The following is a 24,284-nucleotide window of genomic DNA, read 5'->3' on the forward strand; positions in this document are numbered from 1 at the left end:
ATATTTTGCCTAGACTTTCACGCTGTTTCTTCTTGGCTGATCGATTGATTCTGAAGATGAGTGTCTCGAACTATCGTTTGAACCTACTAAAAAAAATTACAACAAATGTTCCATTCAATAAGATTATTATTATTATTTTTTTAAAAATATTTATTGATAACAAAATATAGAAAAAATTTACTAACCTTTGCGATCTTTCTTTGATTGCTTTTGATTAGATATAGGAACGAAACCTTGACTTTCAGACTACCTTCCCATCCTCTGTGTAACGGTGGATACGGTAGATTTCTGTGCCTATTTGTCTCTTTCTGCATCAATCTCATTAGATATAAAATTTTTACTATGTGGGTGATAATGATGGCGAAGAAATTTGTTTTATAGAATAATCTACTGGTGGAGGTGGTGAAAACTGGTTCCCCAAAGGAGGTGATGACATTCTTCCTAAAGGCGGAGGCCTTCTATCACCAGGTAAAAATGGAGGAGGTGGTATAAAATTTCCCATAGGAGGGGGCATGAACATTGGAGGTGGCATAAATCCAGGAGGAATTATTGGAGAACTACTTGGGTCTAAAGGTAAAGGAGGAAATAAAAGAGGTGAAGAAGTATCATGGAGTACAGGTGAAGTTGGCTCTAATCCATTTGTATCGTCAGTTCCTGAAAAAGGCAAATATTAATTTTTAAAAATTACTCTTTAAAATAATTTTTATAATAATTATAAAAAAAAAAAAAAAAAAAATTTCATACGATTGTTTAATTTCAAGTCTAAATCATTAGAAGCATTTTTTTCAATAAGTGTAAGCCTATTTCTTAATTGAGCAGCTTCTTGTTTATTCTCTTCTAATTTTCTTTCTGCTTGTCGGGCAGCTACCCAATTTTCATGAGCTTTTTGCTCAAGCAATGCTATTTGATTTTTAAGCCCACGTTCCTGATCAAATATTTCTTTTTTAAGCGTTTCATTTTGAGATCTAAAAAAAAAATTTTTTTTACGTTAAATTAAAATTATTATACAGGGTTAATTAAAAGAAAACAAAATAATTTATTACTTGTAGCTCTCAACTTCTTCTTTTAATGATGCAATCATGTTATAAACTGCAGCCTCGTCTCCCTTTTTTTGAGCCCATAAAGTTTCCTGAAAACCTAATTCCCTAAAATCAAAATTAAACATATGAAATTAATAATAATAAAAAAAAGCAGCAAACGTAAATTTAATTAAATATAAACAATAATGTTGGCTTATTATATAATAATATAATTTAAAAATATAGATAATACGATATTACAAAAAACGGTAACGCCCTTAATTCCTTTAAAACTATTAAACCTGATACGACTTATTTTTTTTTAATTAAAAAATAGAAAGGGAAAGCATAGAAATATTACATAAAATCCTTCAGATACGTTGAAAAAAAGAAATTTTGTTTAAATAATATAATAAATACTCGGTTACAATTTTGGGACAATACATTAGTAATGATTTGAAAGACATATTTCAAAATTATCTTTTCTATAATTTATAAGGACAATAAATTTGAGACTTAATTGTAATTAAGCAGTGCAACTTACTTTTGTAACTGGGTTTCTTTTTCTTTAAAGTAAATAGAAAGAACTTCAAGTTTTTTTTGTGCTTCCTCTTCCTTTAATTTTGCACTTTCACATTCACTTTTAATTTTTTGGAGCTCACTTTCTAAAATTTTTATCCGTTTTTCTCTATCTTCTTCAATTTTTTCTTGATTTTCTAACCTTTCCTATAATATTAAATCACCCAATTAGACTACAAATTTTAAATTAAAAGTAATACAAAAAATTACAATGAAAATGCATAAAATACCAATAAGTTTTTGTTTTTTTCTTCCTCTTTCGACAGTTCAGCTTTAATTTTACACACGTCAAATAATGATTCACAAGAAGCGTTGTTGTTTAATTTTAACTTTTTAAAAGAATTTTTTAAATTTTCACATTCATTTTTTTTAAGTGATAAAGCATTTGAAACTTTTTTAAGTTTAACTTCTAATTCTTCAACTTTAGTTTTAGCCGATTTAACATCTTTTTCTCTACTTTCACTCAGCTGATTAATACGAATTTGAAGTTGATCAATTTGGCTTTTTAAATCTTCGGTAATGGACTCTTTTTCTTTTGAATGTAGATTCAAATCAGATTTAACTTCATTCAACTGCTCTTCTAAATGTTCAACTTTTTCGTTTGCAGTATCTAAAGCAGCTTGTAAAATTTCATTCTGAAATTAATCAAAATAATTTTATGAGTTTTTTTTTTTTTATTTACCCTTTTAAATTTTATAAAAATTAAATTTGTAAAACAAAATACTTCGTCATTTTTAGCTCCTAATTTTTTCGTCATTTCATCAATGACTAATTGTTGACTGTTTAACTGCGCTTGTAAATTCTCAACAGATTCCAATAAAGATTCAGATCCTCCTTTTTGGGTAAGAACTTCCGAGAGCATTTTATTTAAATCTAAACCAGCTTCCGTTGCGGAATCTAATTCTTGTTGAAGTAATTCTATTGATGATTCAAGATCCGATCTTATTTTCTAAAAATTTAATTATAATAAGAAAAAGTCATTATTTAGTAATTTATTAATTTAATAATTATGATCTAATTTAAATAAATTTTAATAAAAATTATAATTACCTTTGATTCTTCTAATTCTGCCCGTAATGAAAGTATTAAATCATCATTTTGTGAATTTTCATATAAACTTATTTTATTATGGGCATTTTTTATTTCTTCCTTTAATAATAAACATTCTTTTGATGTTACAAACAACTCCTGCTCAAGTTTATTTATTTTGGCGATGAGAGGACCTGATTTTGTTTTTTTCTGTAAAAAAAAAAAAAAAATGAAAAAAAAATTTAATAATATAATTTATGATAAATTGTAAAAATACAAAAAAATTTTTTTTTATATGAATATTATAAAAGTAATTGCTTTCCTTAAAAGTTACTATTAATAATAATAATTAATTTACCTCAATAAAATTGTGGCCTAAAGTGAAAAGAAGAACTGTAATTGCTGTGACTGTTAGGTAAATAAATGTGTTACTAGTTGTTAGCAAATTATCAAGAAACCAATTTGATGGTTCTGTAGCTGAATATGAATTTTCATCTTGAATTGATTCTTTTTGAAATTGTGATTCCAGTAAATTACCTTTTATATAAAAATTATTTAAAATATATTAAAATATTAATTAATAAATAAAATTGCAACAAAAATATTTTTATTAACATTATAATACCTAAATTATCCATTGCTATTCCATCATTTTTTATAACTGATTCAGGAGTTTTCACAGATTTTTCAAAATGTTCTGGTTTTAAAATTGAATCATGGGTAACATCATCACAAATAATTTCACTTTTGTCATTATTTAAACCAATCCAATTTGACGCCATATCTATTACCCAGGAAAAATAGTAAGAATCATACCATTTAGAACTTTTACAATGCTTATTATTAATGTCTTCAGAGACAGAATCATCTGAAGGACTCATTTCTGTTAAATGTTCTGATGAATGGTAAGAAGTAGACTCATCCAAATTTTCAGTTATTAAATTTTTAGTAGTGAATTCAGAATGTGGTTTTTCAGATTCTGTTGGCACAAAAGTAGATTCTTCTTGATAGGACGGAGGAGAAACTGTTAATGAACTTCCTAAAGAGTTAATTTTTTCTTCCAAGTCTTTTTGATTTATGTTTTCATCATATTGGGGTGCATTACTTGGAACACCTCCTGAATGTAGAGCAAAAAAATTTTCTGAAATTTCATTAGGGTAAACAGCACTAGTAGAAGGTACAATATTTTCTTTTTCATTTGGTGTTTTTTCATGAGAAGCTAGATCAGAGTAAGTCATCGATGGTGTTGTTAATGTGTCTTCTGACTCAAGGTTAAACTTTTCAACATCTTTATTATTGAGTAATTTTTCTGTGTCTTCCAAATTTGAGGTGTCCTGTGGTAAATAGTTGTTTTTGCTGATTTCATCAATCTCCAATTTTAAATTATTCTCTTGATTTAAGTTATTCATTTCTATGGAAGATTTTTCAGAAACAAATATTGGTTCTGTTTGAATGCTTGGAAGATGGAGTTGTTCAATTTTTTCTTCTTTTTCATTTATTTTATCATTATTATTATTATTGTTATTGTTGTTTTCTAATAAACTTTCAATTTTAGATTCACCTTGTACCTCTGAATTTTGAGAATATGCTGAATTTAAATGTAAATTTTTAGGCTGTTCTTCTAAATCATTTACCTTTTTAATGTCATTACTAAAATCATTACTTAAATTGGATTTAATTACATGCTCATCAATATTATTTTTTTCTTCGTTATCATTTTCTGAACTATTTTTATATATTTCTTGGTTAGTATATTTAAAATTATCATTACCATTATTATTATTATTATTATTATTATTACTATTATTATTAATATTATTATTTTCAATGACTTCTATAGTGCTACTTAGATTATTATTTTCATTATTAATAAATTCACTGTTACTGTCACTAACAATATTTTTGTGTTCATCAAAGCTTTTAACATTATTATTATCATCATCATCATTATCTTCCCCATCATCTTCACCCTCAATTTCTTCTTCTTCTTCTTCTTCATCATCATCATCATCATCATAAATTTCAATATCATGATCGTCACCACCATCATCATTATTCTGATTTTTTACATCTTCATGTAAAATTGATTTATGATAAGTATTGGAGTTGTCAATTTTATCAGTAGAAATTTTATTTTTCTCATTATTCATTTGAGAATTTTCAAAATTTAATATTGGAATGCTTGATATTTTTTCATGATGCTTATTGTTTTCATTTTCATTATTAGAAGCAAAAACCACTGAATTTAAATTTTGATCAATATGTGTATCTGCAGGCATCGATGGTATTATTTCATTTTTCTCATCAACATAAACAGTTGTACCCTCAATAACATTATATGATACTGTAGGAGACAAACTTCCTGAGGGCTCTGACCCAGTATATAAATTATTTACTGTTTCTTTTTCTACATTATATGATTGAATATCATTTTGATTCAAACCAGTGGTTTGACTGCTTACATCAATTTTTAAATCTAAATTTATATTTTTATCTATTTGAATTTGATTTTCAAAATCACTTGCAAGATTATTATTGCTTGAGGAGACATTATTTGTATCACTGACATCAGTAAATGCATTATGACTTTTTGATGCTGTGGTGTGCACAACCATTAATCTTTCTGTGGGATGAAATACTTTTATTTCTTTAATTAATTGAGAAGGCACAAATCCATTTTTGCCTTCTATCTAAAATCACAAAATCATATTGATATAAAATAAATTCAATAACTTAATTACTATTGTTTAGATTAAAAATCCTTACAATGGCTCCCCAGAAATCCTTTTCTGCCTTTGATTTGCTAACAATAGTTATTTCTTGACCACTTTTAAAACTTAATCTTTCGAAGCTGTCAGCATTATAAGACACAATTCCACGAGCTTTTGAAATGGGTTCTGTAATATCAAAATAAAAGTAAAATACACAAAATACTTATAAAATTATACATATTTAAACTAAATTTAAATATTAACATTTGCGACAAAGTAAATTAATTCATAAGATAACATTTTTTAAGCGCCTAAAAGAAAAAAAAAAAGTTATTTAACCTTCGCCTTAATTTTGTATGATTTATACACAACGCCTAAAAAGTTATTTAAAGTTTACAAAGTTTTACCTGTACATGCTTCGTTGGCGCACAATATTTCTTCAGGACCCGAACAATTACAAAATAAAATTAAATTTCCATAAAAAAATATAAAACTATAAAAAGCCTGCATTTTTATTAAGCTGATACCAAATAACACATCACCATATTTCAGTCTTACTCACAGCCTTTTAAAAATTTAGACTAAAGTCTGCTAAACATTTCTGGCGGGAATTTAATCATTTAGCTTTTCTAGCATACTTTTAGTGAAATTTTAATTGGACTTTTATTGAAAATGAATAAGATGTTTGTTATAAAAAGAGGTTTGAGTTTTTTGTAATTAAAATATTTTACCTCGTTATACTGGTTTTAGTTTTAAAAATATCTTATCATATATTTCGTTTCTAACTTTATTAAAAAATACTCATACTGTATATAGTTACTAATCAATTGTATTAACTTTTGAGTAACTTAAATTAGTATATTTTTTCTTTTAGGTGGAAGAAACGAAGAGGTTCATTTTGATAAAATAACGTCTAGAATACAAAAATTATGTTACGGATTAAATTTAGATTATGTGGACCCTGTAATTATTCATATCAAAGTTAAATATTATAATCCCTTTAGTTTTTTGTTTTTTTTTTATTCACTTTGTTCTTACAGATTGCTATAACAGTCAAAGTTATCAATGGGCTGTATAGTGGGGTTACCACAGCTGAATTGGATAGCCTAGCAGCTGAAGTATCAGCTTCAATGACTACACAACATCCTGACTATGCAATTTTAGCAGCTAGGATTGCTGTATCTAACCTTCACAAAGAAACAAAAGTATCATTTTCTGATGTAATGACTGACCTTTATAACATGAAAAATAGTTTTAACCAACAACCCACACCCATGTTGTCAGACTATCATTATGATATTATTATAAAACATGCAGACGAACTAAATGCTGCAATAATATACGAGAGAGATTATAATTATAATTATTTTGGTTTTAAGGTAAGACATAAATAATTGCAATTTATTAGTTGTAGAAACAAATCAGCAAATAAATTTTTTAAGAAAACGTATAAACCAAAGAGACAATTTTTTTTTAAAGTTATTAAATGAAGTACAAGTTTACTAATTTTAAAAACTATACACATTTGTTGATTAATTTTTTAATTTTTTAAAAATCAAATTTGATTTTATTTATTGAATCATTATTAGTGGTTCCAAACCCTAAATTTTGTTATCTCATAAATTTTGAATTTAGAATTTATTGTAATTATTAATCATGTTTGTATTTGTATTATTAGTATCATTACTATTCTTTAATTAAAAAATTTTAATAGTAAGGTTTCGCTTAAAAAATGCAAATATTTTTAAATTTAGATTTTAAAATTGTTCTTCTCAATAATCTTATTTTTTTGTAAAATCATTAACCTTTGCAGTCTTTTTTTTTTTTAGACTCTTGAAAGGTCATACCTGCTAAAAATAAATGGAAAAGTTGTTGAAAGACCTCAGCATATGTTAATGAGAGTAGCTGTTGGTTTACACGGTGATGACATTTCAAGTGCAATTGAAACTTACAATTTGCTGTCAGAAAAATATTTTACTCATGCTTCACCTACTCTTTTTAGTGCTGCCACAAGAAAGCCTCAATTGTCAAGGTTTTTTAGTAGAATATTTTTTTTTTTTGTGAAATAGTTTTTTTATTAAATATTTCCTTTTAGTTGTTTTTTGCTCACAATGAAAGAAGATAGTATTGATGGTATTTACGAAACCTTAAAACAATGTGCATTAATATCAAAATCAGCTGGGGGTATTGGTGTCAATATTCATTGTATCAGATCTAAAGGTACCTATATAGCTGGAACAAATGGAATATCAAATGGAATAGTACCTATGCTAAGAGTTTTTAACAACACGGCTAGATATGTTGATCAAGGAGGGAATAAGGTATTGCATTAAATTACTTTTTAGCTTAATTCTATAGTTTTTTAAATGCTTTTTTTTAATAATAAATTTTGAAAAAAAAACTAATTTAGGTTAAAATTTTTTGGATTGTTAAGTTAAAATAAAAGAATTTTTTTATTTCTTTATATTTCTTTTTTAGAGACCTGGAGCTTTTGCTATTTATTTAGAACCTTGGCATGCGGATATTTTTGAATTTTTAGATCTAAAAAAGAACACCGGTAAAGAGGAAACCAGAGCACGTGATTTGTTTTATGCTTTGTGGATTCCAGATTTATTTATGGAAAGAGTGGAACAAAATCAAGAGTGGTGCCTTATGTGTCCCAAAACTTGCCCAGGGTTATCAGATTGTTGGGGTGAAGAATTTAATAAACTTTACCTCAGGTATAAACTCAATGTAATTTAAGTAATTTTTTTAGTTATCGTTTGCCGTCACTAAATTAATGAAATAATTATTAATTTAAATTAGAATATATGTAAAATTGACAAGTTTTTTATATGTAATTTGAACAAATTTTTTTTTTTTTATCAGTTACGAAGAAAAAGGTCTTTATGTTAAAAAAGTTAAAGCTCAGAGTTTATGGTACGCAATAATTGAATCACAAGTAGAAACAGGGACTCCTTATATGTTGTACAAAGATGCATGTAACAGAAAATCTAATCAGCAAAATTTAGGGACCATCAAATGCAGTAATTTATGTACGGAAATAGTTGAATACTCGTCACCCGAAGAGGTAAAATTAGTATATTATTTTTTTAAAAATTTATTACATATTATGAAATTTTTATTATAAAGAAAATATTATAATCAAGGGTTTAATGTAGTTTGACTTTAAGAAAAAGTTTTAGGGTTTAAAACCTATTGCTATGCTATTATACCTTTTAAATAATTTTTTTTTTTTTTACAGATTGCCGTTTGTAATTTAGCATCTATAGCTGTGAATATGTTTGTAAAACCAGACAAAACTTATAATTTTGAAAAACTTAAGGACGTTACTAAAATTATAACAAAAAATTTAAATAAAGTTATTGACATAACTTATTACCCTGTACCAGAAGCTAAACTTTCAAATCTTCGCCACAGACCCATAGGGATCGGCATTCAAGGTTTAGCAGATGCCTTCATATTGATGCGTTTACCTTTTGATAGTCCGGAAGCACAAAAGTTAAATATTCAAATTTTTGAAACAATATATTATGGAGCATTAGAAGCCAGTTCTGAATTAGCCGCCATTCACGGACCTTACGAAACTTATGAAGGGTCACCCGCGAGTAAGGGGGTAAAGTTTCATTTTATATTTTTTTAGTTCTAATTTAAATATTAACATAAATTTTTGCAATTACACATCTACATGCTGCATAAAAATAGGAATAAAAATCGATTTTTAAAAAGAAATAATTTATACTTAATAAGAAAATAACTTAAATTTTATAGAAAACTTAAAAGTATTATTTACATTTAGATTCTTCAATACGATATGTGGGGTGTAACTCCCACTAATTTATGGGATTGGGATGCATTGAAAAATAAAATTAAAAAATGGGGAATTAGAAATTCTCTTCTAATAGCACCCATGCCAACAGCTTCCACAGCTCAAATTTTAGGAAATAATGAAAGTTTTGAACCATACACCACAAATATATATACTAGAAGAGTGTTGTCTGGAGAATTTCAGGTAAATCACAATTTAATTATTAATTACTTCACTAATCAATTCAAAAATTAGTTTTTAGTTTCGAATAAAATTAAATGTGAAAAAAGTTTTCAGTTTTTTCCTTTTTTTTTTTAATTTAAGAAAATCAATGAAATTACTTAAATTAACAAAAGATTTTTGATTATTTAGGTTGTCAATCAACATTTGCTTAAAGATTTGACCGAAATTGGATTATGGAACGATGAAATGAAAAATACAATTATTGCAAATGGCGGTTCGATTCAAGTTTGTATTTTTATTCAAATTACTTTTGTTATAGTACTTTTGAATATGAGTACTTATATAATTTAAGTTTATAAATAACGTTTTATATAATTAAGAAATTTATATTATTATTTATTGAAATGAGCGTGATGAAAAATCAATTTTAAATCTTAAATATTTTTTTTAACTATATTTTAGAATATTGACTCAATACCCAAAGAATTAAAAGCATTATATAAAACCGTTTGGGAAATATCACAAAAAGTAATATTAAAAATGGCAGCAGATCGTGGAGCATTTATAGATCAAAGTCAATCTCTTAATATTCATATTGCACAACCTAATTACGGAAAATTAACATCGATGCATTTTTATGCCTGGAAATTGGTAAAGTACAGATTAAATTATTATTATTATTATTATTTATAAATATCAAACTTTTGTTTCAATAAAATATTTATTCTTTTTAAGGGTTTAAAAACTGGAATGTATTATCTACGTACTAAACCTGCAGCTCAACCAATTCAATTCACCGTTGATAAAACTAAAGTTAATAACGCCAATGTTAAAGAAGTTTCGACAGAAAAAGATAAATTTAATATGGAATCAATATCTTGTTCTCTGCAAAACAAAGATGATTGCCTAATGTGTGGATCTTAAATTTACATCAATTTATCCCTTTATATTAATTATCGTCATCAATTTTTATTTTTTTTCTTATATTATTTTTAACATCTGCTGAAATTTTTCTTTTTATAAAAGTTGCTTTTTCTTTTTTGCATGAATTTGTATCAGGCTCAATAACTTTTTCTTTAAATTTTTTTTCAATGTCCTGAGAAAGTTTTGGTACCGAAATTGAAATAAATTCTTGAACGGGCAATTGCAAGTCAACTGGTTTTTTTTCTATTGTTTCAACGGTTTTCCATTTACCGTAAGGATGTCCCTGGGGAAAAGATACAAAATTTGTTTCCTCTCGAGGATCAATATTAGGTTGCGTTTGTTTTTCACCATCAGAGAAAACATTTGTTTTGTTTGGTTTTTTTTGTTTTTTCCATAAAATTTTTGATTTTTTCTTGGATGAAAAATTCGACATTGATTTTTCTAAACCTGTAGATGTCGTTCTTGAAGTTGATTCTATAAAAAAAAAAAATATCTTGTATTAGAAGTAATATTAATGATAATATAGATAAACAATAAAAGATCTAAGATTTAAAAAAAAAAAAAAAAAAAATAGTATAGAGTACCTCCCGCATAATCGTTTCTATTTGAATCTTCCGAAATTCCTTCTTTTCTCTTTTTAAATTCTAATAAATTCTTATTATTATTTGGTTTTGTATCTATTTCAGGAGTCGGTAAAATTTTTTCTCCCGATTTAATTAAATGAGATGTATAATCGGCATTCAATTTTACATCGTTCGCATATGCTTTTAAAGCTGCCTGTAAATATAAAGAAATATATTATTAAAAAGAAAATATTTCAATGTATGATAAAAAAATTAATAATAATAATAATAACTTACCGCTTCAATTTTTTTCATTTCATTTTCAAAATTGACAGCATTTCTTGCTTCTTTCGATGCTTTTTTTTGCATTTCTGTAAGTTTCTTGGAAACATTTTCTTTGTGCTTTCGACCATTTTCATGAAATTGTATACTCTAAAAAAAAAAAAAACAATAATTAAAATTATATATAATTAAAGTGATTTTTTTTTTTTTTAAATGTAAAAAAAAATTGAAATTACAGGCTTGTTGTCAGCAATTGAACATTTGCAAAATTCGCAAAATTTTCTTCCCTGCGATACCCAATAATTTGTCCTGGAAAAAAAAAAAAAAAAAAAACAAAGACAATTATGTATTTCTAGTTATGCTTATTGAAACCTAAAAAATATAAAAAATAATAATAATTATTTGTAATTAAAGTTGGTTGTATTCTGATTATTTTTTTTAATTTTAATTAAATAAATAAAATTTCTAAAAATATATTTTAATTTTTAAATATTTATTTACTTTCCTTTAATTATTATCACCACACATAACCACCAATTTTAAATTAAAAAATTGAATATAACAATTAAAACAATGACTTAATAAAGATTTTATTTCAAAAAATCATATAATAATAATAAACATTTATAAAGTTTTGTAAAGTCTTATACATTTTTTAAAATTACATAAATTTATTAAAATTTTTGGTATATAGTAGTACACATCATTCATTGACTAAAAAAAAAATTTATTTATGTATTAAAGCATTTACCCTTAATAATATTTATATATTTTGATATCGAAATAAATTAAGAAGCGCGAAAAAAAAAATTTATTTATTAATTTTATACAACATGATCAAAAGGGGATAATTTAAATCTTCATTATATTCCGAATTTAAATTTTTTAATTGTAAATGTTTATTCCAAACAATATCATTGTAATAAGTTTGCAAAATAGTTTTAAAACCTTTTTTATTAGCAATATTTAAAAATAAATTCAAAGTGTTTCCGCGTTTTGGCGCCATTATTAATCCTAAACCGTCTTCCTTAAGAGAATTCCAAAAGGTTTCAACTAAATCCTCTCGTGTTTCATTAAAAAATAAACAATCCGAAGAAATAACGATATCGTAACTTTTATTCAAATCTTTATGATTTTTCCAATCTAATTGATAAGCCTTGACTTTGTTTGAATCGAAATTATTTTTTTCAATTATTTTCATAACGTTTTCAACGGAAGTTGTATTTCCATCAGTTAAATCAATTTGGTTTGCATTTCCGTAAATGGCTAAAAAAATTCCCGCCAAACAAGTCATGCCACCTCCTAATTCTAAAACATGTTTTCCCTTAAATATGTTTATGTTTGTCAGAAGATAATATGTTAAAACCTCTTCCGATGGCCAAACCCTTATATTTCCGGTATTATTAAACCCTATTAATTCTGTGGCCGTTAATTTTTGATTAAGGTGATGAATTTGAGCTCGATATACGATATTTAATATTTTAGTTGAATATTCAAACCAATATCCATCTTTCCCTTCTTCTACAAATAATAAAAATACACACATTTTTTTTTTTTTATTAAGTTTCAAATTGAGAAAAATAAAAAAATTTTTTCTCATGTCAAAAACTTACAATAAACCAAACTTGTAAAGTTTTTTTTTTTTTTTTTAAATTTAATATTAAATTTGAATTTATAAAAGTAAATTTTTCACCTGTTATTATTGGTTTGATTAAGTCAAAAGTATTTAATCTTCTAACGGGGAGACATTTTAATTTAAATGTTTCTGTACACGTCTTTTGAGTTTTTATTAAAACTCTTGCCAACAATTTCCAACGTTTTCGAGCAATTTCTTTTTTCCCAAAATAACTCGGACAACAATTTTTTAATACTTCATTTTTCTCGGGCATTATATTTTTAGAATTATTTGTTTCAGATATATTAGCGTAACCTTCTTGTTGTTCGTTTAATAGTGATTTTAATATTGAATTTAATTTTGGTTCTATCGTATTTGATGGTAAATTTTTTTTACCGTTAACTACCTCGGATTGTCTCATAATATAATATATGATATATTATTTCACTTTTTTATTTTTTTAATAAAAGAAAACTTATTAACATAATTTTTTAATAATCATTATCGTTAATTAACATTTATACTTTTTTTTTAAAAAATGAAAACAATAAAAAACTAATAAGATCCTTTAATAAATTTAAATAAAGTTAAATTTCTTTAATTAAATATTAAAAATAATTCGTACTATACAAAATATAATTTATAACTACTTTATTTAAGTAACAAAAATAATTTAAAATAATTAAATTCTTTTTTATTTTTATCAGAAAAAAATTTTTTTTTTTCCTTTACGAATCAAGTTCCTCACATTTGAGATTTCTAAAAAATTTTTTTTAACTTAAAATAAATTAAAAATTTTCTTTCAACATTAATCGCGGGTATTTATTTAAAAAAAAAAAAAACCACATCTTAATTAGCAACGATTTTCTATATAAAAATTTTAACGAAAAAAAAAAAAAAAAAATTACACCAAAAAAGTTTTAACAACTTTTAAAAAATTGTTACAATAAAATAATATTTAATGAAAGAACAAATGGTAAAGTAATGCCAACTTCAAGGATGCCTCAAAAAGTTTTTTTTTTTTTTTTTTTAAATTCATTTACTCTTTGATTTTGTAATAAAACGATTTTACTCTATAAAACTAAAAATAATAGGTATGATTGAAGAATAAATTAAAAGTTTAATTTATATAGACACCATTAAGTAATTAAATCATATATAACTTATTTAATCAATTGAAAAAAAAAAATTTTAATAATTAATAATGCCGTTAAAAAAAAACGTTTGCATTTTTTTTTAAAAAATATATTACCTTTAGGAGTTTCGATAGTTTTAATGTATAAAGTATAAGAATTAAAATTTTTTATTATATACCATATTTTTGTATTAGAGTAACTAGTCAATATAGAATTATTCATTATTTTTAAAATGTTATTTTAGGTTTTTAAGAAAACACTGATATGATTATTTCTTCATATCTAATTTTTATTAAATATAATTTACTCCAATCTTTAAATGTTTCGATAATACTTTTGTTATTATTATCATGATTCTTGGCTTTTAGTTTTACAAAGTTAAAAATCTAAATGAAACCCTAAAGAATCTGCCTCTTTTTTATTTATTTTTATTTATTTCATATAAATTATGCTGTTTCATTACTTTTAAAATGAAAAAAAAATTTAAGTAACTGATATAATACATTTAGTGAATCTCAAATTTTAAACTTAAAAAAAAATAATAATAAATAAATAATAATTTGACAACGGTTCATATTTTGTTTTAACATTTGTTAGTTGTAAAAAGTCTTGAGGTTTCTGAATTAAAATGTGAATATAAAATGTTTGATAAAATATAAATTTGAAATACCATTGCATTCTTTGAAATATTACAAGAAATAATATAAGCAATTTTAAAATTTAGTTCTAATACTAAAAAACTGTAAGAAACTGTGTACTGTTGTAAAACTAAAAACTCATATTAGTCTAATTTAGAAAATATATCTTCAGTACTTTTAATTAGTAATATTATATTTTTTTAAATTATGTAATTAATGAAAAAGGTAAAAAGTAAGCATCATATGAAATATATAAATTAAAACAAATATTAAAATTAATGTATAGAATATTTAAACGAATTTAAACCCGACTGAGTTATGTAGGGATTTACAAAGCAATGATAAAAATATTATCATTATACTATAAATAGTACTATTGTAGTATTATAAATGAATATTATATATAAAATACATTAATTCAGTATATTTTTATGTAATATCTGCCAATACTGAGGTTATTAAAAATTGTAATATATTCATTTTTTGATAAAAAATTTTAATTTTAAATTAACCTTAATTTACAAACCAACCACATCCCTAAGAATTGTATGTACTTTAGAATAATAAAAAACAAATATAAGTTGAAATTTCTTACAGGATATGCAAATGTATGGTTACAAAAATGAATATTACAATTTGTAATATTGAATATTGATATTTAAAAACCATTTTAAAAACTATTTAGTTTTTAATTAATATAAAAATATAAGTGATTATCGAAATAAAATGTTTAATTTTATAAATAACTTACATAATTTTAGTTGAAGTGAAACTTATTCTAACTTATACTGTTACTAATATAAAAAACAACCAACCAAAAGGCGTACCAACCAAAAAGCGTACCAACCTGCGAAACTAAAAATGTCATAGTTGTTGTTTTTATAAAGTTTGAATTTTAATTTAAATTTGAACTGTTAGCATGCTATTTTTAAATTATTAACTTTAAAAAAAAAAAAAAAAAACTTGTAATTTTTTAAAAAATTGATTATTCGAGCGTTATTTTATATAATTAAATTATAAACTTTTGTTTTTTCTTTCTACTTTTATATTTTTTTAACTTATTTTGTGTCGATATGATGTTTTAATAACATGCCTTTAACTGGTGATATTAATAAAAACTCAAGTCTTTTTGTGGCTCAAAAATCGAAAAAACTTGCTCGACAATATTTAAAAAAAAAAAACTTTGGAAGAGCTTTTTCTCATTATTTGGTTGCATTAATGCTCGAACCCAATTGGAAAGTAAATTTAAAGGAAGAATTTATTTTATCCCTTTGTAATAATACTTTATTAATTTATATAAAATATAATTACTCTAATTTTATGAATAAATATATTATTGTATTTTATGCAAATAATTTATTTTTTCTCTTTAATTTTTTTAATAATTCGACTTTATATTTTTAGGTAACTGGGGTCTGATACTAGAACAAAAAAATAAATTAAATGACTTGTTTCGTTGTTATGAACGTGCAATTGAAACATTCCCTGAAAATGAAATCATTTTAAACAATCTTGGTGCCCATTTATTGCGGTAAATATATACAAATACAAATAAATGTGCATATAGTTTTTTTTTTTTTTTTTTTTTCAATAAAATATATCAAGATAATCAATTATAAAGCTGCAACATAACTTTTCACATAATAATTTTATACTCAATTATTTTTAGGAAATAATAAAAAATGTGGTGCTCACTTCTTCAAAAACATTTTCCTGGCTCAGTATGGAAAAAACACTATTCAAAAATAATCTTTTATGTTTCATCTGTTTTATATGGTCCTAAGCCGTCTTTTCTTTGGGATTTTGGCCCTGTAGTAGATTTTAGGCAAATTTTTAATTTTATTGAAAACCTAAAATTATTCTTAGACAATGTAGACTCTTTGTTGATAGTTGTTATAAATGATGATATTTTAATAGTTAACACTAAAGAATGTCTAAAAACATTATTTTTTAATAGATACATAATACAAATTGTTAATAATGATAAGTGCCAAATAATTGAATCTGAGAAAATAGATCAAATAAAATCCATCATAAATGTTTTGGCGGATAAATTTAAACAAAGCCATAAATGTGATTTTTGGATTTTAGACTCTAAACAATTTTGTTGCCCACCTTGCTTATATGGATTATTATTAAATTATCCTCTTGTTTATTTTTTTGAATTCGATTACAAGCCTTTTCAAGCTTCTTTACTTGTATTTTCAGTTTCAAGTCAATTTTCATTTAAGGGTGAAACAAGGAAATTTCTTTTATTCTCTTTTAGTATCCCCAAAGATCTAGTTACTTCTGAAATTGAATTGTTTGTAACTGAATGGTTCAATTCATTAAAATATTCAGTTAAATCTAATTTTAGCGATTTGAGTATGGAAAGTAGTTTTGAAGATGTGGATGCATTAATTCTTTAAATTACAAAAATATAAAGAAAACTGTTTAAGACTTTTTATTAAATTTATTCTTAGAAGTAATTTACTGAAGGAAGCAGCTTATTACTTTCAACAATGTCTTTTTCTAAAGCCACAATATATTCATGCTAAGTACAATCTTGAAAGTGTTTTAAATTTAGCAGTAGAAAGATGGCATTTTAGAATGTTAAATGATAAAAACAGAAATAAAGCTTTTCAAAAGGCTATTAAAAAAAAAATTCAACTTGGTCATACAACAGTATTAGATATAGGAACAGGTACAGGATTACTGAGGTAATAATATTAAACTTGCCTTTAATATCTATTTACTTTTATATTGAATAAGTAATGCAAAATAAATAAACTTAATAATGTGAAAATATTCATATTTTTTAGCTTATTTTGCAAAGAAGGAAAAGCCGATGAGATTTATGCATGTGATTCATCAACAATTATGGTAGAAATAGCAGAAAAAGTTTTGATGAAAAATGAAGCCTCAAATGTGAAAATTCTAAATAAAAATTCTTCTGAAATATTACTACCGACTGATATTCCGAAAAAAGTGTCTTTAATTGTTACTGAAATATTTGATTCAGGTTTACTTGGGGAAAAAATTTTGGCTACTCTGTCGCATGCCTGGAATAATTTATTATTGCCGTCAAAGTATTGTTTTACCAATGAAAAAAACTTTAAATGTGGAGCTGTAATACCAAGTGCAGCTAATATTTATGCAGTTGGAATCAAGTCAAAATTTCTCTCAAATCAACTTTACCCTAAACTTTTTGAACCCTTTGAAAACGCTATTAAAAATTATGGATTTTATAAAAACCAAAAATACAATTCTCAAAACTTAAGATTAATAAAATTCAAATGCATGACGGAAATAAAAAAAATTGCGACAATAGATTTCAATAATCCCTTTTTGATAAAAGAAATTTTAAACGGACAACATGACAAAGGGATTGAATTTGTTTGCGAAAAATCTGGCAGAATAGATTGTTTTGCTGTTTGGTTTGATTTATTACTTGATGAAGAAACATCTTTAAATACAGGACCGTATAATTTAGATAATATCGCATGGGATCAGGCCATTTATGCCTTACCCAACTTCATATACGTAAAAAAAAATGAAACGATTCCCCTACAAATATCATTTGATAATGGGATTTTAAATATGGAGTATCCCGGGAATTGGACAAATTTAGTGGAACTTTCAAAGGCCGCCATTAAAACTCTCAATAACGCGGATTTAGTGAAAACATTTAAGGAAATTAATAATAAACTTATAACTACTTTTAAAAGTTCGGTTAATATAATGGATTGGTTTCCGTTTCCAATATTCGGATTGAGTTTTATTCAAGCTAGAAAAAAACAATATAACGATAAATTATTATGTTTTGTGTCTTCAGAAAAGGATCAACAGTTTGTTTATTTTTTGGCGCGAAGTTTTGGATTAGAAGAAAATGTCATTGTTGATATTGAAGTTAATGTTGAAAAATATTTTGTTCAAAAGGAAAAATTTGATATAATTCTATTAAATTACATTGAAACAACAGGGACAATAAAAGAAAATTGTGTATCACAATTAGAAAATATTAAGTATGCAAAAAAAAAAAAATTTATGAAATTTAATTTGTCTCTCATATTCAATTGAAATTTTATTTTTCTCTTTAGCAATTCTTAAAATATATGTATATACTATTAATACGCGTCTATTTATTATAAAAATTAGTTAGTTATGTGGCATATAAACTTTGTTTAAATAATTTCTTTTTTTAATAATTTTAGGTTCCTATTAAAGCCTCAAGGAATTTTTATGCCTAAAGAAGTAAAAGGAATCGGTGAACTTGTTCACTCTGATTGGCTAATAAACACTTCCCGCGTAATAAACAACAGGGTTACTTGCGATTATCATATAGCAGAATTCATAAACGCATATCAGGTTGTAAAATGGAAAATTTTGAAAAATTGTTACATTATTTATAATATCATAGTCAAAAACAACATATTTTTATATTTTAGGTTCATCATTTCATTGATTTGGATTTAAATATAAAAAAAATTCCGCTGAGTCAAAGTGTTGAACTCCTTGAAATAAACAATGAGAAAAGGAAAATTCAAATTTCAATACCTTGCTTTTGCAGTTCCCTTGAAATACATGCATTAATTTATTGGTTTAAGATAAAATTTATAGAAGATGTTGAAGAAATCACCACTAATAGCAAAAAATCTACATTTAGCACATCTGCATTTATATTTCCTAACGAATTTGAATTCACTAAAAGTAATTTTCAAGTGAATGTACAACTTGTATTGTACTACCAAGACGGTTTATTTAATGTAGAATTGATTAAGAGGTAAAAAGTCAACGTGAAATGAAAAATATGGCAATTATTTAAATATTTAAATTCAAAAAAGGTTACCAATAAAAATATTAATTAACATATTTGTTTTTTTTTAAATTACAGTAAGAAAGAAAGTTAGTAACAGAGAGCCAAGTTTTTGTAAAAAGACTTTACATTGATTTTATAGAAGAAATGCAGTAAATTATCTCACAATAAGTTGTTTATCATTATTTTACAAAATTTTCTTTAAAAAAATTTTGATTAAAACTTAAAGAAAAATTGCATTTGTTTCAATGTGTGTTGAGAAATTTTCTGTAAAATAATTATAAAAAATTTTTAAATTTGTATACTTAATTGCTTGAAGAACTATCAAGAAAAAAAATAAATAAATAAATATAAAATTTAATATTATAAAAATTTTGTAAATAATTCTTATAAATACATTTAATAATTTTTAAAAAATATAAAACTATTATACAAATTTCTTTTTTTTTTTTACCGAATTTTGAAAGAAATAACTTTTTAAGTGCAACTCTCAAATTACCTTTAGTTTCCAGAAATTTCTTTGAAAGTATTGCAAATTTGGGATTTTTAACCATTACCAGAAGACTGTTGCAAAGGTTTGTAATGAGTTTGGGTTACTCACAAAATGACTACATGTAAGAAATATGAATATACTATTTTTTCCTTGGTGGTGATTTCAAAAAAAGTCTAATTTTTAGTTTTTGTAACTTTTAAAGCGGTTCTGTTAACTTAGTTATGAATTTATAATAATGAAATACTTTTACAAATACCTTATGATTAATTTCAAAACGATTTCATTTACACTTTACCGTATTAGAATTCAAAAAAAAATTATTTTATATACAAATTGAAGAATCGTTGGTAATAATTTTGGCGCAATCAAAAATTAAATTAATAATTTGTTTATTTTAGTTTACAATTAAATATGATAAATACCTGGTTAATTATAAATAATCAAAATATAATCTTACTTGTGTTTTACTCCTTGAAAGTCTCCAAAAATCCTGAAGGGCTCGAGTAAAAAAAATTACTATTTTTAAATGAAAATAAAATAATACGTATTTTTAAGCGCGATTTAATACACTGAATAATAAAAACAAAAAAAAAACTGTTATTTATAAGGAAAACAACGATCACATGAACGCTATACCTAATAATAATAATAATAATAATAAAACAAATAATAATAAAATTTTTTTTGAAATTTATGTAAAAATTTATGAACTTTGAAAGCTTTTCCTGAATTTATTTATAAAAATCATATTTATTATCCACTTTAAAATTATAAAATATTCGTTTTAACTGTAGAATATTTAATATTTGGCACCACAATTCAAATTGTTTAATGTCTCTATGGTTAGAAAATGAAAACTTTATGTATAAGTTACTATGGCCGATATTAATTTAAAATTGTATCCTTTTTTATTAATTCTCTTCGTAAATTTCTTGGAAATTGTTCCTATAATTTTTTTTAAATAAAATATTAAAATACATAAAACTTAACTAATCACTAGAAATGTAGACATACCTTTTTCCAGTAAAAGAGAGGCTGAAATAGCATTTGACGTTCTACGTGTAGATAGTGAGCCCCCCAGAAGTTTAGTTTCAAAGTCATTTTTGTTTGAGGAAAATGTTTTAAAAGTGTAAGTATAATGATATTTTTTAAAGTTAAAAGTCCGCTCTAATATTTGGTATCAACTAATACCAAAAGTATATTCAAATAGTTATTTAATAATTTTTTTTTAGATGTTTTAGTGCACCTAATGTTCAGCAACTTAAAAGTAGTATAAATAATTTTTTGGATAATTTAAGCTTATTGTGTGATACAATACACAGTTTTGGACCACCTTCTACTTTTTTATATTCACAGACTTAATTTTAATGAGTGAACACACTCCTGCTCCAACTCCTAGTCGAGGAGTTTATGGCTTTGCCTTATATGTCCTATGTGTATTTAGTTTTAGTTTATATTTAATTTGGGCAACAATACCAGATAATGTGCTCCATTCTTTTGGTATCACATACTATCCACAGGTAAAAATTTAAATTTAAAAAAATTTTATATTTCAAAGGCTTTAAATATAATTAAAATTATAATTTTTTTATTTATTTTTTTATTAGAAATATTGGGCCCTGGCTCTTCCAGTTTATTTTATGATGGGTTTAGCAATTTTTGCATTTTTTATTTATCCCAGTATCAATCTTTTATTGACACCTTCTTTACATAATTTGAATACAGTCTCAGATTCATTTACAACTTATTTATGTTCAGAAAATAAATGCAACATGTTGGATCATAGTGGGAAAGGAGAAATTAATATTTACAGTATTCCACCTGCATCTGATATTCCTATTTCTCAAATTTGTCAAATTTTGTATTTTGATTACTCTCAATGAAATAAAAATATAATTTGTGAGTTTCTTATTTACCTTGATGTACAATTGACTTTATTTACCCTTACAATTGACATGTATATCGTTTTTACAATTAATTAAAAACCTACCCTACTCTCTAATTTGTTATAAATAAAATTTTACATGAGTTTTTACCCTGAAAATTTTAAGAATAATCAAGCTGAACAAGTTTCATTGTGAGCAGATTCTACATATTTATGTTGATTCCCTTTTAATATTTGACAGTTTATTATTTATTAATTACACTAATGAGAATCATCTCCAATTATTCTAGCTTTTTTTATTAAAGAAAAATGGCTTTTGTCTGGAATTCCTTTTAATAAAGATAAAAATAATTAATTATTGAAAAACAATAAGAATCCATAAGAAAAACATTATCAAGATTAACTTATATTAAAATATACTAGATTAGATTCATTAAACCATAAAAATAACAAAGAAAATAAAACATAAAATTAGAACTCCGAAAACCTTAATCATAAGCCACCTATTAGATGTAACTGATTGAAAATATTTTAAAATTTCATTATGAGCAGCTTCAACATTTAATGTTGCTGATTCTAAATTACTATCTATTCTATCCACCATTTCTTCCTGCTCTTGAACCATATGAGCCAACTGTTGGTAAATTCCCCCTAATTCTACAATTGTTGATTCAATATTTTGCATTGTCTCAGCACGATTTTTCAAATACGAATTCTAAACAAATTGTCTTAATAAGTATCATTTAAATGAATAAAAAATTAGATAAAATATAACTTACCGTCTGGTCATAATTTAGTTGTGTTTGAGCTTGAAAAATTGGTAAATTTCCATTATTATCTTGATTTAAATTTATGTTGAGTTGTTCTTCTTGTAAAAGAAGAGACCCTTGATTTTCATTTCTCCCAGAAGATTGTGATATAGATGTGGGCATATTACTGTCAGAAAAATGATCTCTTCTACTTTTTTGATGTTTCAAGTTCTGAAATGAAAAATATACTAATTATTAAGAAAATAAATAAATAATAAAGATTTTTAATACTCGAATAAAATTATTAAATACCTCAGTTCTGACTTCTAAAACTTGTTTGAATTCCGTTGACATAGTAGCTAATTTAGATTGTAATGCCAGAAGAACACTTGAGGAATGAGAAATTAAATGCTCTTTTTCAACATGTTTATTTTTTTTTTGGTTTCTTGCAATTTCTTGCAATTCTGCAATTTGTTGATTTAAACTATTTAAATCTTCTTTAATAATAAAAGTGAGTTCTTGTATTTCTACAGTTCTGTCTTCAAACAGTGATTTTTGTTTTGCCACTGAAACAAATTTTTCAAAAATTTTAATTTCTTTTAGCTCTAATTAGGGAAACTCAGCAAGTTATTAAGTAGATTTTTTTAATGTTTTGCTAATTTAAGATATTGTGTGTAAATGTTAATAATTGTTTATGAATGCAAAAAGACACTCTTAAGTGGATTGTTTACAACACATTAAAAGACATTTTATAACAAATTATAGAAAATTGGTAATGAAGAAGTAAATATTGTGCAATAAAATATACTTACATAATGTTAATTTTTCAAGTTTGGAATATGTGTTAGCTACATTTTTACCAATAGCTCTAGCAATCGTCATAAACTGTGCATGACTTTGTACATACACAGATTTTTTTGATTCTCTTATATTTAATGCTTTAGCGATTTGTCTAGACTGTAAATTCTGGATTGTACTTGAAAACTCTTTAGTCCTATCCCTTGCAGCCATAATTAAATCGGTTTCAAAAGGGAAACTATTGTCTGAAAAAGTTCCGAAAAAAGGTGAATCAGAATAATTTATTTCAGTTTCATTTCTGCCATAGACGTCGGTAGGAACACTGATAAAACTCTGCTCTGATTCTAATCCTATACGACGCCTTCTTGCAGACATTTAAAAATAATCGAAACTATAGTGATTATTTCCTTAATTTTTCCTAACAATATTTATTTATCAAATAATTATCTAAAGTTTCATTTATATTAAATTTTTCACAAAATTTATCAAAACTCTAAGAATTAATTATGAATACTTATAAAAAAAGTTTTTTTATATTTTAATTTGTTTTTTTTTTTTATGTCACGTAAAAATATAATACTTAATGACTTATAATTATAGCACTATCTGAAACAGAAACGTCACCAAACTTAGAAAATTATACTTGCTTCCACGATAATATATATAGACTGCTCGGTAGCGATGTATTTTTTTTTTTTTTTTATTTAAAGTTGAATTTTTAGAAATTTTATTTAAAAAACTATTTTTATTTTAAAAGTTTTCTACTTTTTAATTTACTATTACTTCCCTAATAAAATGTAGTTAATGTATACATTTTTAATTTCTAAATTTTTATTTAAAAACAAGTTTAAAATTCTGAAAACTTTTGTATGTTATTGAAACTTCATGTTGTTTTAATGTGTAAAAAAAAATTTTTAAATAAAAAAGGAATACATAAAAATTTTTTAAAAACTACAAATTTTGGCTTACTCATTTGCAAAACTTACCTTGAAGCTATTATAGGGAATTTATTCTAATACTGTTGAAGAAATATGAGTAATTATGTTTCAAAATATAAGAGTAATTGTAAATTTTATG

The 24,284-nt window shown here is 24.4% G+C and overlaps 7 protein-coding genes across 7 annotated transcripts; 3 read left to right on the forward strand and 4 right to left on the reverse strand.

Annotated features, from left to right (window-relative positions):
* Nucleotides 1-17: 17 nt before the first annotated feature.
* Phum_PHUM350960 (uncharacterized protein) lies at nucleotides 18-5,848 on the reverse strand (the record flags this gene model as incomplete). Its single annotated transcript, XM_002427828.1, has 14 exons — nucleotides 18-83; nucleotides 186-308; nucleotides 392-654; nucleotides 745-965; nucleotides 1,044-1,145; nucleotides 1,564-1,745; nucleotides 1,829-2,233; nucleotides 2,323-2,547; nucleotides 2,649-2,837; nucleotides 2,986-3,164; nucleotides 3,253-4,261; nucleotides 4,697-5,317; nucleotides 5,394-5,524; nucleotides 5,746-5,848. The coding sequence occupies 14 exons, from the start codon at nucleotides 5,846-5,848 to the stop codon at nucleotides 18-20; spliced, it is 3,819 nt and encodes a 1,272-aa protein (XP_002427873.1).
* Nucleotides 5,849-6,010: 162 nt separating this feature from the next.
* On the forward strand, nucleotides 6,011-10,253 carry Phum_PHUM350970 (Ribonucleoside-diphosphate reductase large chain, putative; the record flags this gene model as incomplete). The annotated part of the gene is made up of 12 exons (XM_002427829.1): nucleotides 6,011-6,038; nucleotides 6,213-6,301; nucleotides 6,379-6,717; nucleotides 7,168-7,370; nucleotides 7,434-7,659; nucleotides 7,817-8,058; nucleotides 8,207-8,408; nucleotides 8,583-8,954; nucleotides 9,138-9,350; nucleotides 9,519-9,614; nucleotides 9,792-9,980; nucleotides 10,065-10,253. 12 exons carry the CDS (start codon nucleotides 6,011-6,013, stop codon nucleotides 10,251-10,253), a joined length of 2,388 nt encoding a protein of 795 aa, XP_002427874.1.
* Nucleotides 10,254-10,278: 25 nt separating this feature from the next.
* Nucleotides 10,279-11,450, reverse strand: Phum_PHUM350980 (uncharacterized protein; the record flags this gene model as incomplete). Its single annotated transcript, XM_002427830.1, has 4 exons — nucleotides 10,279-10,727; nucleotides 10,838-11,030; nucleotides 11,114-11,246; nucleotides 11,335-11,450. Coding segments are annotated over 4 exons (891 nt in total), but the record flags the coding sequence as incomplete, so codon positions are not given.
* Nucleotides 11,451-11,909: 459 nt separating this feature from the next.
* Phum_PHUM350990 (uncharacterized protein) lies at nucleotides 11,910-12,987 on the reverse strand (the record flags this gene model as incomplete). Its single annotated transcript, XM_002427831.1, has 2 exons — nucleotides 11,910-12,619; nucleotides 12,792-12,987. The coding sequence occupies 2 exons, from the start codon at nucleotides 12,985-12,987 to the stop codon at nucleotides 11,910-11,912; spliced, it is 906 nt and encodes a 301-aa protein (XP_002427876.1).
* Nucleotides 12,988-16,169: 3,182 nt separating this feature from the next.
* On the forward strand, nucleotides 16,170-21,137 carry Phum_PHUM351000 (protein arginine N-methyltransferase, putative; the record flags this gene model as incomplete). The annotated part of the gene is made up of 8 exons (XM_002427832.1): nucleotides 16,170-16,874; nucleotides 16,966-17,186; nucleotides 17,289-18,468; nucleotides 18,694-18,834; nucleotides 18,915-19,249; nucleotides 19,765-19,896; nucleotides 20,776-20,904; nucleotides 21,008-21,137. 8 exons carry the CDS (start codon nucleotides 16,170-16,172, stop codon nucleotides 21,135-21,137), a joined length of 2,973 nt encoding a protein of 990 aa, XP_002427877.1.
* A 5-nt stretch (nucleotides 21,138-21,142) lies between these two features.
* Phum_PHUM351010 (Phosphatidylinositol N-acetylglucosaminyltransferase subunit P, putative) lies at nucleotides 21,143-21,658 on the forward strand (the record flags this gene model as incomplete). The annotated part of the gene is made up of 2 exons (XM_002427833.1): nucleotides 21,143-21,295; nucleotides 21,383-21,658. 2 exons carry the CDS (start codon nucleotides 21,143-21,145, stop codon nucleotides 21,656-21,658), a joined length of 429 nt encoding a protein of 142 aa, XP_002427878.1.
* A 435-nt stretch (nucleotides 21,659-22,093) lies between these two features.
* On the reverse strand, nucleotides 22,094-23,582 carry Phum_PHUM351020 (syntaxin-5, putative; the record flags this gene model as incomplete). Its single annotated transcript, XM_002427834.1, has 4 exons — nucleotides 22,094-22,375; nucleotides 22,440-22,640; nucleotides 22,722-22,975; nucleotides 23,222-23,582. The coding sequence occupies 4 exons, from the start codon at nucleotides 23,580-23,582 to the stop codon at nucleotides 22,094-22,096; spliced, it is 1,098 nt and encodes a 365-aa protein (XP_002427879.1).
* Nucleotides 23,583-24,284: the final 702 nt, after the last annotated feature.

The sequence above is a fragment of the Pediculus humanus genome, genomic scaffold, assembly GCF_000006295.1.
Source record: "Pediculus humanus corporis 1103172107761 genomic scaffold, whole genome shotgun sequence".
In the NCBI taxonomy this organism is placed as follows: Eukaryota; Metazoa; Arthropoda; class Insecta; order Psocodea; family Pediculidae; genus Pediculus; species Pediculus humanus.